Source organism: Muntiacus reevesi, chromosome 2 (assembly GCF_963930625.1).
Source record: "Muntiacus reevesi chromosome 2, mMunRee1.1, whole genome shotgun sequence".
Taxonomy (NCBI): domain Eukaryota; kingdom Metazoa; phylum Chordata; class Mammalia; order Artiodactyla; family Cervidae; genus Muntiacus; species Muntiacus reevesi.
In genome coordinates, this window is record NC_089250.1 from 216,064,213 (window position 1) to 216,082,668 (window position 18,456).

Consider the following 18,456-nt stretch of genomic DNA (forward strand, 5'->3'; position numbering starts at 1 on the left):
CATCCAAGTCTCTACACATGACCCAACTGCATTCCTTTTTATGGTTGAGTAATATTCCGTTGTATAAATGTACCACAAATTCTCTAACCCTTCATTTGTTGTTGGACACTTAGGTTGTTGAAGTGAAGTCTCTCCCTTTAAAATGAGAACATCCTCACTTCCCCACCAACTCAAATGGTACAAACTGGTTTCACAAGAAAAATCACCTAAACTTTTTGAGTCGCAGGTTCCTCATTTGTAAAATAAGAGGAGAGATGAGATGACTCCCAAAGGCCTCTCAGTCCCATGAGTCTGGCCCAGTTTGCTGCTTCCTCAGGCAAGTTTTCTAATATCACCATTGTAATAAACATGCATCAAGCATTTAATGGACACTGGCCCCTGCTAAGGGCTCTGTGTACATTATCTCATTTAATCCACATGGAACTCGGTAGTTGGAGAAGAGTTACCAGCAGGCATGAGACTGCTAACCTTACAAAGGCTGGCTTACAAGGCTGACTCCTGACTGCTATCTCCGACCTGAGGCGGCGGGGTTGTGGGGGGAGTCCCATATCCCTAATTGATAAGAGGAGCTCACTGTGTCTAAACTGTACATACAAACAACATGATTTATGCAGAGCCACTGCTGTGCTTCAGGGAATGCAGAATTTTGGTCTGTGCTAGCCAGAGGGCTCCTACATGACCAGCTCCAAAGAAAAACCTTGGCCACTGTGTCCCATGGGACTTGCCCTGGTAGACATCAGTTCATGGATGTTACAATTCGATGCTGGAGGAGTTAAGCATGTCCTGAGTGAGCCCACGGGGAGATGACTCAAAAGCTCGGGCCCAGTTTCCTCCAGGCTTCACTCCTCTTCCCTGAGATGTTGCTTTGTGTCTTTTGCTCTGATAAATCATAATGGCAGATACAAGTGTGAGTCCTCCCAGTGAAACTTGGGACTGGTCTGGGGAATCCTGGACACAGGTAGGTACTGTTACCATAGTTTAATGAAGAAATTGAAGCCTAGGAAGGAAATAAGTTGCCTAAGATCACACGGCAAATAAGTGGTATAACCCAGATCCCAATGCCGAGCCTCCAGCTCCAAACCCTCTTGGCTCTACTATGCTCTTCCCTCTTCCCTCACAGTATTTTAAAAATATTTGTTTATGGCTGGGCTAGGTCTTCACTGCTGCGTGCGGGCTTGCTCTAGCTGCGGTAAGCGGGGACTCCTCTCAGCTGCGGTGCTCATTCTTACGGTGGTAGCTTCTCTCGCTACAGAGCACAGGCTCCAGGGCACACGCGCTTCAGTCATCACACACAGGCTCAGCAGTTGTGACTTGTAGGCTCCGGAACACAGGCTCAATAGTTGTTGCACACAGGCTTAGCTGCCTGTGGAATCTTCCCAGACCAGGGATCGAACTCATGTCCCCTGCACTGGGAGGCAGACTCTTATCCACTGCAGTTTTCTATCAAGTTTTCTAGAAAACAACCTGCAGCATTCACATCATATAGTCACTTCCACCAAAACTAGTCCTTCCATTCCTCTAGGTCTCAAAAAGTAAATCTAGGGCTTCCCTGCTGGCTCCGTGATAAAGAATCCGCCTGCCAGTGCAGGACACACGGGTTCGATCCCTGGTCGGGGAGGATCCCACATACCATGGAGCAGCTAAGTGCATGGGCCACAACCACTGAGCCTGTGCTCTAGAGCCACTGAGCCCCAACTACTGAGCCCACGTGCAGCAACTACTGAGGCCCGAGTACCCTAGAGCCTGTGCTTTGCAACAAGTGAGGCTGCTGCAGTGAGAAGCCCTTGTGCCGCAACTAGGGAGCGGCCCTGCTTGCCGCAATTAGAGGAAAAAAAAAAAAACCCACACAGCAAGGCAGCCCCAGCACAGTCAAAAATAAATAAATGATTTAAAAAAAAAAAAAAAAAAGTAAATCTAGAAAAGCAGGGATCAAAGATGGATTGCTCGACAGAAATGTATGGACTATAAACTATTCATAATTTTCTCCTTAGTTAAAGGATTTGCTGAACTGTTTTTTGGGTTTTTTACAGCAAAAACCAGTCCTCAGTCTTCCTCTGTCTAGAACATAGTAATGTTGAGACTAATAAGTCATCAACCACCAGGGGCAGCAGAGAGCAAGCTTTCTCCCGAGATGCCTCCTCAATTTCAAAGTAGCAAGAAAAGAAAAAAAATGAAAAATTATGAAGAAAATCTGTACGAACCTAGGATATGGATTTTTCTTAAGAAGATTGAAAAGGTACAATCCATAAATTCAATTGCGTTAAGCCTAAACTTCTGTCCATCTAAAAATACCATTAGAACAATGAAAAGGCAAGCCACAACCTGGAAGAACATATTTGCAACTTACGTAACTAGAGGATTAGAATTCAGAAAAAATTTTACATTCAATCTATGAGAAAGAGACAACTCAATTTTTAAAAGGGGGTATAAGACATGAACAAGCATTTGATAGGAAAAAAAATGTGAAAAGATATTCATCTTCACTTTTGTATTTCACAGGGAAATACAAAATAAACCCCCAAATAATAGGCCATTTCATATGCACTAGATAAGTGAAAATCAGATGTAGAGATGAAAGTATGATGTGGGTAGGGATGTTTTGCTTGTTTTGTTCTCTGATTATCAGTCCATTCAAGCTGCTATAACAAAACACCATAGACAGAGAACTTTTTTTTTTTTTTAAGATGCTGCTGGGTCCTCATTGCTTTGCACAGGCTTTCTCTAGTTGCGGTGCTAGGGCTTCTCTTTGCGGTGGCTTCTCTTGTTGCAAAGCACAGGCCCTAGGGCACACTGGCTTCAGTGGTTGCAGCGCACAGGCTTAGTTGCTCCAAGGCACGTGGAATCTTCAGGGACCAGCGACTGAACCACATCCCCTGCATTAGCAGGCAGATTCTTATCCACTACAACACCAGGAAAGTTCAAAAGGGTGAATTTTTACTGAACATTAAGTGTACCTTAATAAACCTGTACTTCTTTTAAATCACTTTGTATGGAGGGTGGATTGGAAGGTGACAAGAAGCTGGGGTGCAGGGAAAGTTTGAGTACTTTGCAAATGCCCAAGTGGAGATATTAAAGAGACAGCTGCTATGAGTCCACCCTTCTTATCTTCATAACAAAAGTCATGCTCTTTGGTATTTTTGTACTTAACTGTTGAATTAAGAGATCCTTATCTGCACAGTCCACCAACACCCTCTCTTTGAGAGTAGAAACTAATCTCCATCTTCCTAGTTCCCTGAACTGCACCTTCCCATACCAGAGCCACTAGCCGCAAGTGGCTATTTAATGGCAATTAATTAAAATCTAATTAAATTTTAAAATATGGTATCTCTGTCACACTGCTGCTGCTGCTAAGTTGCGTCAGTCGTGTCCGACTCTGTGCGACCCCATAGAATCCCCCTGGGATTCTCCAGGCAGGGTTACTGGAGTGGATTGCCATTTCCTTCTCTACTCTGTGACACTAGACCCACTTAAATTGTTGAAGAGCCACATGTCCATCAACTCAGAAAGTTCTAGTGGATAGTGTTGCTCTAGCAAACTATCACTAAGCTTTCTTAGTGTTCACATTTATTGATCTCATTGATTCTAGCGCCTACTTCAGAGTGGATGCCAAGCGGCACAGGTTCCTCACTAGTAATCGGTAAAAGTAATGTATGTTTTATAAAGTAAACAACACATATAAAATGTAAAAAAGAGTTTCATCTTTCAGACTACCGGATTTTCTCTGAAAAATCTAAGCTTTCCATTTTTTAAAATTAATTATTTATTTGGCTGCATCCAGTCTTAGTTGCCGCATGCTGGCTCTCCACTTGCTCTGGGTTGCGGCAGGCAGATTTAGTTGCCCCATGACATGTGGGATCCCAGTTCCCAGACGAGGGATTGAACTCATGTCCCCTGAATTATAAGGCAGATTCTTAACCACTGGACCACCAGCAAAGTCCTTAAGAGCTTTAAATCTTTTTAATGATTTTTTAAAGTGGTGGGGTGTTTGAAAAGTTTCTTGTTCTGCTCTGCAGAAAGGCATTATGAAGAGTTAACTTTTTCTTTCTACATTAATTAAATAGTTAATAAAATGAGTCCCAGTAGGTCCCTATCCCTCCCAAAGACCACCAAAATCAATCACAAAACCATGCTAATTAACACTAAGACATACCCTTCCAAATGAACAGAAAAATCAGACAGAAAAACAGAAACTCCTACAAGGCACTTAGATTACTCAATTTACTTTGTTCTCTAAGACAACTGCTGTTTAGGCTTAATTATTCTATACAACTTCATAGCATCCTAATATCTGTGTCAGCACCCTCTCTGCAGGTCTTTCCAATTACATCTCTGCAGAGAAGTAGGGGTGAGACTACCTGGGTTTCTGTGAAAATTAAAGGGTTTGCAGATTAGTAGCTTCCAAATTAGCAGGCTCAGAGGTAGGACACATGACTCGGTCCCCAATGAAAGCAATTAACAAGAAGGGTAACAGGAATATGGTTCTTTTTCCCTGGGAGTCTGGCACCTTCCTTCCTTCCAGAGACATCATGCTGACAGTGCAAAGTGCTTTTAGGATCCTTTAATCCAAATGCGGTTGCTCAAATTCCCTACGGTTGCTGTGTATCAAGGGCACCACAGAGCAAACTGGTGGGAGGTTCTCCACTCCTTCATTTTCATGGCAAAAGGAGTGGGTTTCAGAAAGAAGGAACCACATCATCCCCTTATCATAAATTCAGATTCCCCTTCAGTAAAGATCACAATGGCACCAAGACAGTGCCTGGCACAGCATGCACGTGGCAAAAGTTCAGTAAACCTTTATTGAACAAGTGAGTGCATGAAAGCCAGGCACAGAGAAGGTATTCAATAAATAAGTGTGTGATGAACGAAGAGAAACACCAGACACTGTCCTAGGTGCTGTGGTGGGGTGGGGGCGGGGGGGGGGGTATGATATTTCTCCTGAAATGACTGTATGATAGACTCACACAGTATGAAGCAGGGTAGTGTAATGGGCCCAACAAGGCCCTGGGGCCAGATGACTGTGCTCAAATCCCAGTGGGATCACATAATGGGAGGCCACGGCCAAGTTACTTGGAATCAGCCAAATGAGGAACAGCTTCCCCAAAGGGAAAAAAAAGAAGTTAAATCTACTAACCTTATTTGATTTTTCATGCATTATTAAAACAAAATGCAGATAAATCACTTAGCACAAAGCCCAGCATATGGAAGGAAGGATATAGAAAGCTGGTAAAAATTTCTACCAAGTAGGAGCTTTCCTTTAGGTTCACCATGTGTCCAGCACTGTGCCACATTCTAAATGTATGACCTCATAAAATTCTCAAACCAGCTCTATGAGGTAGGCACGATTTGTACCTCTTACAGGTAAGAAAACATGAGCAGAGGGTGAGGACTGGCTAAGAGCTGAGGCGGGATTCGAACCCGCGTTAATACATGCAGTGCATACTCCTATTCGCTGTACGATATTTTCCACTATTCTAGAATCAGTGAACACTTAGAAGCTTAGACGCTGAAACAGGCACTTTGCATGCAGTTTTGGTTTGCTTTTTTTTTTAAATCGAATCCACTCCAAAGTCCCGTGAGGCAGGGAAATCCATGCATCTGAGGCTCAGAGAAGTTCTCTGACAAGCCCAAAATCACCAGGCGCGGGGGCTGCAAACACCCCCTCGCTCACCACTCTGGTCCTGGGAAACCTCCGCTCAGCGCTCACAAACCCGCAATCTCAGCACTTAGGTGTCCCCAGGCAGACCCCACTCCCTGTATCCCGGAAGGGAATCCCGAAACCCCGCCAATGGCAGCCCCAACCACCCCCAACGGTCATCCAAGCTCCCCTCGCCCGCTCGGGTCTGACAGCTCCTGGCCACTCTCTTGCCCACCTCCCTAGCCGGGCTGGGGGTCGCCCCGACGACCCCGAGACAGACACGGCCGCGTGGGGGAGGGGAACCAAGAAGGCCGCATGCTCGGAAGGCCCCACTGGCCCCGTAGCTCACCTGGGAGTCGCGGAATTCCACCACCACATTCTCGCTGCTCCATCGCGCCGCCATCGCCAGCGCCCAGCCGCGGGGGCCACAGGACTACGCACTCCCACCCCCTGCACCCGCGTTCCCGGGCTCAGTAAGCCCCACTCAGCCCTCAGGTCCGCCCCGCCACGCCACGCCCGTCTGGTCACACGCCATTGGCTCACACACCACTGGGTACGCCCCCTCTTCTCGGTTCCTCCAATTCCGGCTCCGTGCAGGCCCCGAGGCGGGCCCTTCTTCCGTCATTCGGCTCGGGCCACCCTCGCTTCTCGGGGCTGAGAAGACACGCCCCCCCCCTTGCCGCAAGTTCTGCCGGGAGTTGTAGTCCAAGATTGAGCCGCAACCAGGGCAGAGCTTGCAGGTTAGGGTTTGGCGCAGGGGAGGGAGATGTTCTCCTCTGGCCTGGGTCCTTGGCAAGGCCCAGGCCGTGGATAACCAAAGCCGGACATTAGTGCAGACCAATGATTACCAGACCCAGCTACAGGGAAAGACAGGGAGCAGGGGAAGGGAGCGACGAAGGATGAGATGGTTGGGAGACATCATCAACACAAAGGACAAACTGAGAGATAATGAAATACAGGGAAGCCTGGCGTGCTGCAGCCCATGGGGCCGCGAAGAGAGGGACACAGCTTAACCACTGAATAGTGACAATGGTTACTTCTTCCCCAGAGGCCTGCCACAAAGGCATTGAAAAGCGCCCGCACACGACTCGTTTCTGGAGAGGATAGCTGTGGCCTTCTCCAGGGAATCTTCCCAACCCAGGGGTTGAACCCAGGTCTCCCGCATTGCGGGCAGACTCTTTACCGTTTGAGCCACCAGGGAAGTCCATTCAGTACAGCAGTGCCTGCCAAAGTATCCAAGGACGGAGGGGGAAGTGTGCTTACGAAGGCAAAAACAATTTTCATAGTGATCCTAAGAAGTTATTTGTCTTTTCTACTGTGTTTCACCAGTGTACAGGTGAAAGTGTACAGTGTACAGTGGAGTTTTCCACGGCTACATGATACATATTTGTAACACATTTAACAAAGCAGATGTGAAAATACAGAGGTTTTTCTATTAAGCCAGTTATTAAGGAGATCTGCCACTCTTCTCACTAAAGCTTTTTTGTTTTGAAAAATAAAGGTTTTTTTCACTTATATAATGTGTTAGTAATGTTAATATTTTATATTGACTGAGCGACTGAACAACAGCAACGTTAATATGCATTAATGTTTAAATGAAATAATTTTTTTTAAGTTCTCAGTTTTAATTTCTGATGTACTAAATATAGCACACATAAAAGATATGGGGGGTCATTATTAATTTTTTAAGAGTCTAAAGGGGTCTTGAGATCCAAAAGTTGGAGAAAATGTGTTAGCATGGGGAATGGTGATTAAGTTCTCTTTTACAGCCTCAGCCTTTCAAATCCTGGATTTAACTGTCTTAGCCTCAGTTTCTCTATCAGTTCAATTCAGTTCAGTTTAGTTGCTCAGTCGTGTCTGAGTCCTTGTGACCCCATGGACTGCAGCACGTCAGAACTCCCTGTCCATCACCAATTCTGGGATCTTACTCAAACTCATGTCCATTGAGTCAGTGATGCCATCCAACCATCTCACCTCTGTCGTCCCCTTCTCCTCCTGCCTTCAATCTTTCCCAGCATCAGAGTCTTTCAAATGAGTCAGCTCTTTGCATCAGGTATTGGAGTTTCAGCTTCAACATCAGTCCTTCCAAAGAACATTCAGGACTGATTTCCTTTAGGATGGACTGGTTGGATCCTTTCGGTCCAAGGGACTCTCAAGAGTCTTCTCCAACACCACAGTTCAAAAGGATCGATTCTTCAGGGCTCAGCTTTCTTTATAGTCCAACTCTCACATATATACATACAGGACTACTGGAAAAACCATAGCCTTGACTAGACGGACCTTTGTTGGCAAAGTAATGTCTCTGCTTTTTAATATGCTGTCTAGGTTGGTCATAACTTTTCTTCAAGGAGTAAGCGTCTTTTTATTTCATGACTGCAGTCACCATCTGCAGTGATTTTGGAGCCCCCCCCCCCCCCAAATAAAGTCTGCCACTGTTTCCACTGTTTCTCCATCTATTTGCCATGAAGTGATGGGACCAGATGCCATGATCTTAGTTTTCTGAATGTTGAGTTTTAAGCCAGCTTTTTCACTCTCCTCTTTCACTTTCATCAAGAGGCTTTTTAGTTCCTCTTCACTTTCTGCCATAAGGGTGGTGACATCTGCATGTCTGAGATTATTGATATTTCTCCTGGCAATCTTGATTCCAGCTTGTGCTTCATCCAGCCCAGCATTTCTAATGATGTACTCTGCATATAAGTTAAATAAGCAGGGTGACAGTATACAGCCCTGGCATATTCCTTTTCCTATTGGGAACCAGTCTGTTGTTTCATGTCCAGTTCTAACTGGTGCTTCCTGACCTGCATACAGATTTCTCAAGAGGTAGGTCAGGTGGTCTCATATTTCCATCTCTTTCAGAATGTTCCACAGTTTATTGTGATCCACACAGTCAAAGGCTTTGGCATAGTCAATAAAGGAGAAAGAGATGATTTTCTGGAACTGTCTTGCTTTTTCGGTGATCCAGCGGATGTTGGCAATTTGATCTCTGGTTCCTCTGCCTTTTCTAAAACCAGCTTGAACATTTGGAAGTTCATGGTTCACATATTGTTGAAGCCTGGTTTGGAGAATTTTGAGCATTACTTTGCTAGTGTGAGATGAGTGCAGTTGTGTAGTAGTTTGAGCATTCTTTGGCATTGCCTTTCTTTGGGACAATTTCTCTATAGAAGGAAGAAATTCATTTGGTTTTTGTAAGGAGTTAAGCAAGTACAGGGCCTGGAATATAGTGAATAAAGTGTAAGCTATCATTATTGTTGTTAAAATTATAGCTATTTATTTCTACATGCAAGTTGTGACATGAATAGAGATGAAAGGCTTCCTTTCCCTCTTGGAGTGTGGATTTAATGGGAAAATGGACTTGTCAGTGGGTTAGGAAGACCAACTCATGCCTGGAAACTGCACAGTGTGGGTAAACAGGGACACAACAGTATCCACTTGTAGCAGAACTGTCTTTTATGAAAGCAATGTGCCAGAAGAAAGCAGCTTAAGTGGGAGACCTGACATAACACCCTGAAGACAGTAACATTTGAGCTTTACAGTATAATTTTAGGATTTTTGATAGAGTCCTCTATTTTAAAAGGTACTTCAGCATTATAAAGTGTGAAGAGCAGGATGTGTTCCAAAGACATAAAACAGTTCCCCAATTAATACACACAACACTGTGGCTTCTTCCTTTCTTTCAATATACACATCAGTTTGTAACGCAATATTTATTTTTTATTGAGTATTTTCAAGCATTGGAAGGACAGGGACCAGGTCTGTTTTGTTCAGCCTTGCATGGTGACAGCAAGCACATGGCACTCCATAAATACTGGTTCAATGAATAAAGGTAAAAAGTGTATGTCGTGCTCCCCAGTGCTGTCTACATCAAAAGGATGCCTTCTATGAAAGCAAAAACAGTTCCTAAAACAATTCAAGGTCCTTACTTGTAATTCCCTACACCCAGAAAGTAACACAGAATCACCAGTAGTGCTCCCTAAAATCCCTTGCTTTCTTTCTCATTCACGATATCAGACAAACTCACACAACCCAGTCCTTAAATATCTCCTCCAGCCCTGGCCTCCAAACTCCTGCACTGGACTTTCTTCCTACCTTACCGTTACTTCCCAATTCTCCATCAAAAAAGCTAAAGAGTGCTCTGGAGAGAAGGGTATCAGCTCAAAGAGCCAGGAAAGGGAAAAACTGCAAGCCAGAGTCAAGGGCAGGAGACAGAAAGATAACCCAGGAATGGGTTTCCATTTCCTTCTCCAGGGAATCTTCCCAATCAGGGATTAAACCTGTATCTCCTGCTTGGCAGGCAGGTTCTTTACCATCTGAGAAGCCCTAGGATGTAGTTCAGCTACTCAGTCGTGTCCTACTCTTTGCGATCCCACGGACTGCAGCACGCCAGGCTTCCCTGTCCTTCACCATCTCCTGGAAGCTGCTCAAACTAATGTCCATTGAGTCAGTGATGCCATCCAACTGAAACCGTTTACCAGGGTTTGGGACTCAAACCCACGTGGCCGGGACTCAAAGCCAGTCAAAACCCACAGTACCTGGTTTCAGGATCTAATGAAGCTCAGGTTCTTGATGTCTCGTGGCAGAAATAATTCAGTGAGAGACAAAGTGGTAGGTAAGAAGTGGATTGATTCTGATAGAGAAGCATACTCCAGAGCCAGCGTGGGCCATCGCAGAGACCCAGTTAGTTATTATAGGCTGGGCAATTTCAAAGCTAATGAATGAGTGGGAAGATTATTCCAACTATTTTGGGGAAGGGGTGGAGATTTCCAGGATTTGGGCACTGCCCACTCCTTGGTCTTTTGACAGTGCCTTGGAACTGTCACACACCTTGGGTGTGTCACTGCACTTGCTGATTCAGGATTAAGGTCTAGTCTTGTCTGCCATCTTGGTCCCATTTTACTCTAGTCGGTTTATGTGGTGTCCTTGGGCTATGTCATTCTTTCAAAAGTTGTGCCCTGCCCCTTTCTCTCCTGTTACATTCACCCCTCAGAGATTTTACTCCCATATTCTTATGGGAAGAAGAAGGGCAAAGGTCCATCTTCTATAATTGCCTGGAGGCCCTTGTTTTAGTCCACATGGGCTGAAATCCCTACATAGCCAGCATCTTGATGTAGAACTGTTGTAACTGGTTCCTTAGTTTTCCTATGTATCTTTTTGATGATGAAGCATTTTTGTATCAGCACCAGTGTAAAGAAATATCTATAAATGACAAAAAACTCAAAAGACATGGTCAAACATCTGATTACAGTGTACAATAAACTTTGGTTACAATAACCAGAATTAGAAATGATCACATTTAACATAACATACCAAATAACCTTAGTTAAATACTTCTCTTTGAGATACCTCAGGAGCCCTCTAAAACATCCCAAAGTTAGTTTTTAGTCAGACAAGATCATAAGTCACTGGAAGACAATACTTATTCCCTAACCTAAAGATTTTTTCCCTAAAGATCTCAAAAGCAAATATAAATCACTTACAGGCTGAGAAACTCATCTCAATTTGTTTGTCAACCTAGCATTTGAAGAATACTTCTGAGAAACAAACCAAATCCAGTCTTGTCTTAGCCTATTCCTAACAAAATCCATTTACCCAACTAAATTTAATCCAGTCTTAGAAAATCATGATCATGTGTAACTCTTTGCCTATATTAATCACACCAAAATGTTTAAACCACTTTCAATACCATATATCAGTTTTACCCTGAACATTTTTCAGATAACATGAGCCTGAAACTCATTCTGGCCAGATTATTTTGTATTTTTGAGTATTTATATGAGTATTTAATTTCCTTTAAGTCAATTAAATGAGCTCTTTTATGAATTTTTGGAAATCTCACACATCTATAACACATATAGGCACATATGAACACAGTAACACAGAGACCTCATAGTACCTATTCCAGAATTTCAGCCATGAGATCTTAAGAACCCAAACAATTTTTCCAAAATAATTCTTAAATCCAGGAGAGGTTCAATATCATTTGTATATATTGATGTAATCTTAACGATGGGATTATCTTCTTCATCGAGTTCTTTGTTACTCCTTTTCTGTCCATGTGGGAAAAGTCTCTACCCATCCAGTGACTGTGTCTACCTTTACCAATAAATATTTGTATCCTCTGGACTTGAGCATCTGAGTAAAATCAGTTTGCCAGTTTTCCACATTTTCTTGGTGTTGACTGGGTCTACATAATGCAGGAGGGCGTGGCATTGTTCTAGGATTATTTTGTAACCTGTCACAGGATTTGGTAATCTGGGCCTCCACCATTTTCATTCTTTTACCCACAAACAAGCTTTTTTTTCTTTTTTTTTTTCCACAAACAATCTTTATAGTAAATTCCAAAGAGCTTTCCAAAGAGCTTCACATTGTTAGTGAGTAGTTTCATATAAAGCCTTGATTACTTTCCATTGCTGAGGTTGTGAAATTATAATCTTTTCATCTAACACACACCATCCCTTTAGACTTATTAACCCCTATGTTTAGCCCAGTTTTCTTCCTTGGTGCTCAGACTGTAAAGCGTCTGCCTGCAATGTGGGAGACCCAGGTTCTATCCCTGGGTTGGGAAGATCCGCTGGAGAGCAAAAGGGCAACCCACTCTAGTACTCTTGCCTGGATGGAGGAGCCTGGTGAGCTACAGTCCATGGGGTTGCGAAGAGGCGGACTCCACTGAGAGACTTCACTTTCACTTTTCTCCCTTGGTATAGCAAGGCTGTGGCATTTCCTAGGACTTTTAAAACTGCCTGTGTTTTTATCTGTTGGTATATAGGCTGCTTTCTTTGCTTCTTGGTCAGTTCGGTGATTTCCTTTTCCAATTTCAGACCTGGGAATCTGAGACTGATGTCCTCTACAGTGAACAGCCATTTCTTGAGGATCTCGTTTAGTAACCACTGGCTGGATGTCTTTGGCCAGATCTGGAACTTCGATATTCTGCATTCCAGGGCCCAGTAAGTTTTCAACTTCAGATTCAATTTGTCACTTTCTGTTTTCTGTTAAAATCATTTGGCGATGAGGGTGGTTCCTTTGCCCTTCCAGAAACAGAGTGGGCCCTAACTTAGTTAATAAATCTCTCCCTATTAAAGGGATAGGACAATCAGGCACAAACAGAAATGAATGTAAAAACAACTGGCCATTAGCATTGCACAAATGGGCTCTAGGAAAGTGTATCCCTGTTTCTTCCCTAACAACCCCATTACCTATTCCTTATGATTGCTAAGGTTTCCAATCCTTTGGGTTAAGACTGAGAAGGTTGCACAAGTGTCTATAAGAAATTCTACAAAGTGGCCAGCCACATCAATGATCACCTGAGGCTGGACATTGGTTATGTAGACAGTGTCTCTAGCAGATCTACTTTTGGCCTTGGGTCCTGACAGTCTTCTGATTGCAAAACCATCAATGGCTGAGGGGCCCCCATCACTCTCTGGCATCTGCAGAATTCCCTCTGCCAACGCCCTGCCTGTTTACAAAGGACACCTTGACCACAGGCCTTCCTCCAGTGCCATTTGTCCACACAGGGTACACTGGCCTTGTAGGGGTACCCATGGGCCTTGTGGTCCGCTAGTACCAGATTGGCCCAGAAAGGGCAGCCTCCTAGTTAGTCGTCTCTGAGCAGACAAAGCCATTGCAATCATTTTGGTCTCTTGCATATTTTTCTGGGTGTGCTCAGGATTTTTGGCCATATCCCTATTATTGAAAACCGAATAAGCCAACTGGAGCAAATTGTTAATTGGAGTCTAAGGGCCAGCAGTTGCTCTCTGATTTTTGTGGCTTATGTCTCGGGCAGACTGAACTATGAAATGTGTAGCCAAGAGGGCCAGTCCCTCAGGGGAGAAGGAATTCACATTTGTATACTTCCTAAAAGCCTCCTCTAATCTCCTTTGGAAGACTGCAGGATTTTCATCCTGTCCCTGTTGGAGCTCTTTCACCTTTTCATAATTAACAGGTTTTACAGTAAGCTCCTTCATCAGTTCAGTTTAGTTGTTCAGTCGTGTACGACTATTTGCAGCCCCATGAATTGCAGCACGCCAGGCCTCCCTGTCCATCACCAACTCCCAGAGTTTACTCAAACCCATGTCCATCGAGTCGGTGATACCATCCAACCATCTCATCCTCTGTCGTCCCCTTCTCCTCCTGCCCCCAATCCCTCCCAGCATCAGTGTCTTTTCCAATGAGTCAACACATCGCATGAGGTGGCCAAAGTACTGGAGTTTCAGCTTCAGCATCAGTCCTTCCAATGAACACCAAGGATTGATCCCCTTTAGGATGTACTGGTTGGATCTCCTTGCAGTCCAAGGGACTCTCAAGAGTCTTCTCCAACACCAGAGTTCAAAAGCATCAATTGTTCTGTGCTCAGTTTTCCTCACAGTCCAACTCTCACATCCATACACGACCACTGGAAAAACCATAGCCTTGACTAGATGGACCTTTGTTGGCAAAGTAATGTCTCTACTTTTTAATATGCTGTCTAGGTTGGTCATAACTTTGCTTCCAAGGAGTAGGCAACTTTTAATTTCATGCCTGCAATCACCATCGGCAGTGATTTTGGAGCCCAAAAAATTAAAGTCTGACACTGTTTCCACTCTCTCCCCATCTATTTCCCATGAAGTGATGGGACCAGATGCCATGATCATAGTTTTCTGAATGTTAAGCTTTAAGCCAACTTTTTCACTCTCCTCTTTCACTTTCATCAAGAGGCTTTTTAGTTCCTCTTCACTTTCTGCCATAAGGGTGGTGTCATCTGCATATCTGAGGTTATTGATATTTCTCCTGGCAATCTTGATTCGAGTTTGTGCTTCTTCTAGCCCAGCGTTTCTCATGATGTACTCTGCATATAAGTTAAATAAGCAGGGTGACAATATATAGCCTTGATGTACTCCTTTTCCTATTGGGAACCAATCTGTTGTTCCATGTCCAGTTCTAACTGTTGCTTCCTGACCTGCATACAGGTTTCTCAAGAGGCAGGTCAGGTGATCTGGTATTCCCATCTCTTTCAGAATTTTCCCCAGTTTATTGTGATCCACACAGTCAAAGGCTTTGGCATAGTCAATAAAGCAGAAATAGATGTTTTTCTGGAACTCTCTTGGTTTTTTGATAATCCAGCGGATGTTGGCAATTTGATCTCTGGTTCCTCTGCCTTTTCTAAAACCAGCTTGAACATCTGGAAGTTCATGGTTCATGTATTGCTGAAGCCTAGCTTGGAGAATTCTGAGCATTACTTTACTAGCGTGTGAGATGAGAGCAATGTGCGGTAGTTTGAGCATTCTTTTGGATTGCCTTTCTTAGGGACTGGAATGAAAACGGACCTTTTCCAGTCCTGTGGCCACTGCTGAGTTTTCCAAATTTGCCGGCATATTGAGTGCAGCACTTTCACAGCATCATCTTTCAGGATTTGAAATAGCTCAACGGGAATTCCTTCACCTCCACTAGCTTTGTTCATAGTGATGCTTTCTAAGGCCCACTTGACTTCACATTCCAGGATGTCTGGCTCTAGGTGAGTGATCACACCATCGTGATTATCTGGATTGTGAAGATCTTTTTGTACAGTTCTTCTGTGTATTCTTGCCACCTCTTCTTGATATCTTCTGCTTCTGTTAGGTCCATACCATTTCTGTCCTTTATTGAGCCCATCTTTGCATGAAATGTTCCCTTGGTATCTCTAATTTTCTTGAAGAGATCTCTAGTCTTTCCCATTCTGTTGTTTTCCTCTATTTCTTTGCATTAATCGCTGAGGAAGTCTTTCTTATCTCTCCTGGCTACTCTTTGGAATCTGCATTCAAATGGGAATATCTTTCCTTTTCTCCTTTGCTTTTTGCTTCTCTTCTTTTCACAGCTATTTGTAAGGCCTCCTCAGATAACATTTTGCTTTTTTGCATTTCTTTTCCATGGGGATGGTCTTGATCACTGTCTCCTGTACAATGTCACTAACCTCTGTCCATAGTTTATCAGGCTGTCTATCAGATCTAGTCCCTTAAATCTATTTCTCACTTCCACTGTATAGTCATAAGGGATTTGATTTAGGTCACACCTGAATGGTCTAGTGGTTTTCCCTACTTTCTTCAGTTTAAGTCTGAATTTGGCAATAAGGAGTTCATGATCTGAGCCATAGTCAGTTCCCAGTCTTGTTTTTGCTGACTGTATAGAACTTCTCTATCTTTGGCTGCAAAGAATATAATCAATCTGATTTCGGTGTTGACCATCTGGTGATGTCCATGTGTGGAGTCTTCTCTTGTGTTGTTGGAAGAGGGTGTTTGCTATGACCAGTGCATTCTCTTGGCAAAACTCTTATTAGCCTTTGCCCTGCTTCATTCTGTACTCCAAGACCAAATTTGCCTGTTACTCCAGGTGTTTCTTGATTTCCTACTTTTGCATTCCAGTCCCCTATAATGAAAAGGGCATCTTTTTTGGGTGTTAGTTCTAAAAGGTCTTGTAGGTCTTCATAGAACCATTCAACTTCAGCTTCTTCAGCATTACTGGTTGGGGCATAGGCTTGAATTACTGTGATATTGAATGGTTTGCCTTGGAAACAGAGATCATTCTGTCATTTTTGAGATTGCATCCAAGTACTGCATTTCGGACTCTTTTGTTGACTATGATGGCTACTCCATTTCTTCTAAGGGATTCCTGCCCACAGTAGTAGATATAATGGTCATCTGAGTTAAATTCACCCATTCCAGTCCATCTTAGTTTGCTGAATCCTAGAATGTCTATGTTCACTCTTGCCATCTCCTGTTTGACCACTTCCACTTTGCCTTGATTCATGGACCTCACATTCCAGGTTCCTATGTAATATTGCTCTTTACAGCATCAGACCTTGCTTCTATCACCAGTCACATCCACAACTGGGTATTGTTTTTGCTTTGGCTCCATCCCTTCATTCTTTCTGGAGTTATTTCTCCACTGATCTCCAGTAGCATATTGAGCACCTACTGACCTGGGGAGTTCCTCGTTCAGTATTCTATTATTTTGCCTTTTCATACTGTTCATGGGGTTCTCAAGGCAAGAATACTGAAGTGGTTTGCCATTCCCTTCTCCAGTGAACCACATTCCTTCATACCCTCTATTAGACAGTTAATGATCCTGTCTATCTCTATCAATAGAATTCAGCTGGTAATTCCATTGCGGTTTGCCTCAGGGACAGCATCATTCTCCTTAAGGTGCACTGCATGCCAGTATTACACACTGCTTTTCCTTGATGCAACTATGGGATAGTAAAGCCTGTAAGTCCTCCCAGATGAGATCAAAAGATCTCACCAGTCAGGTAAATTGTTTTCTAAAACCTTCAGGATCTTCATAAAAAACTTCCAATCTTGTTCTCTGCCAAACTTAGATCAGACATTGAGAAAGGTACAGAGACTCATTGTTCCTCAATTTCCATCAGGAACTTCTCTGAGGCAAAACTGTAGGGGCAGTTGGTTGGTAACCTGCATCATTGACTGTGTTAGCTGAGCTAAGGATGGGCCCCTTGGGTAACTCAAGGTACAAAGAAGGGGTTCCTGAATATGGGGCAGGGCCTCTTTTCATCCCCAGATGTGTCTTCCCTGAGTCAATGGTTCCTCCCAGTAGGCCAGGAGCAGCTCTGGCTCCTCCTTGCAGAGGATTTAACCTTTGGATGGCCCCATAGGGTAGATCAGTGAAAATGTCTTTTGTGTCCTTACTGCATTTATCCCTCTGAGCTACTCACACCTTAAATCCTTTGTGGGTCTCATTGTCTAAATACAAGGCCATGAAAATTTGAACATATGGAAGCTCACTCCATTTAAATTTTCTTCTACAATATAAATGTAGCTGCAATTTAGTATCATAACACTGGGACTCACTTAGTGGCCAATTTTCTTGGCTTCCTAGCTCATGTTGTGGCCAATCGTGATTACAAACCCTAACAAGTTTCTATGCTTTTAATCCCAGTCGCCCAAATCTTTCCCAATCCTGGAGGATAAGACCCAGGGGGAATATTGGTTGGGACTGATGCCTCCTGACCCATTTCAGACGCAAACCAGAGATGATGTCTGTAACTCCTGTTCTATTCAAAATTTTACCCTTAAGTCAGAATCCACCACACAATTTGGTGAAGATTTGCACTTTGGATTTTAGATGCTATCCCTTCCAAGGGAGTCTCCCAACCAGTTGTTAGTGCCCAAAAGTTGCCACAAAGACGGCATGAAGACTTCCCCAAAGGTGTTGACAATGAGCTGGAGGTTGTTTATAAATTGGGAATAAAGCTTAGACACTTGTAAGGGTTAGAGGCAGGGAACAAAAGCAATCTTCTGGGGTTAACAGAAGAAATAACAGAAATCAGCAAGAAGAAAAAACTGTAGGAGAAAAACCTCAGATTCAAAGAACACTGTATAATTCTGTCTTGGACCTACTGTTGGCCAGTCACAAATAAGCAGACAACAGCAGAGCATTTTCCTCGTATACGTGGCTCACAGTGTCCCAGGGACCTCTTAGGACCAAGACCTGACTCTCAACCTTTTCTTACCTTATCACTGCCCCATCTGGGTCACCAGCTGAAACCATTTACCTCAGATTGGTACTCGAACCCACACGGCTGGTACTGAACCCAGCCCAAATCCAATTTGAGACTTAAACTCATGTGGCTGGGACTCAAACCCAACCAAAACCCACAGTACCTGGTTTCATGACCTAATGAAGTTCAAGTTCTTGATGTCTCATCACAGAAAGAACTCAGTGAGAGACAAAGTGATAGCTAAGAAGTGGATTTATTCTGATAGAGAAGCACACTCCACAGACAGCGTGGGCCATCGCAGAGGGTAACTGTGGCCACGAAATGTGGTGTGGTTAGTTTTTATAGGCTGGGTAATTTTATA

General features: G+C 43.7%; 1 protein-coding gene across 4 annotated transcripts in view; it reads right to left on the bottom strand.

Moving 5' to 3' along the window:
- WDR59 (WD repeat domain 59) overlaps window positions 1–6,109 on the bottom strand; it is a 78,631-nt gene extending 72,522 nt beyond the window's left edge. For all 4 annotated transcript variants that reach the window (XM_065925010.1, XM_065925009.1, XM_065925008.1 and 1 more), the window contains exon 1: window positions 5,985–6,109. In XM_065925010.1, the coding sequence (XP_065781082.1) occupies window positions 5,985–6,038 (54 nt within the window). In that variant the 5' untranslated portion in view covers window positions 6,039–6,109. The remainder of the gene's footprint in view (window positions 1–5,984) is intronic.
- Window positions 6,110–18,456: the final 12,347 nt, after the last annotated feature.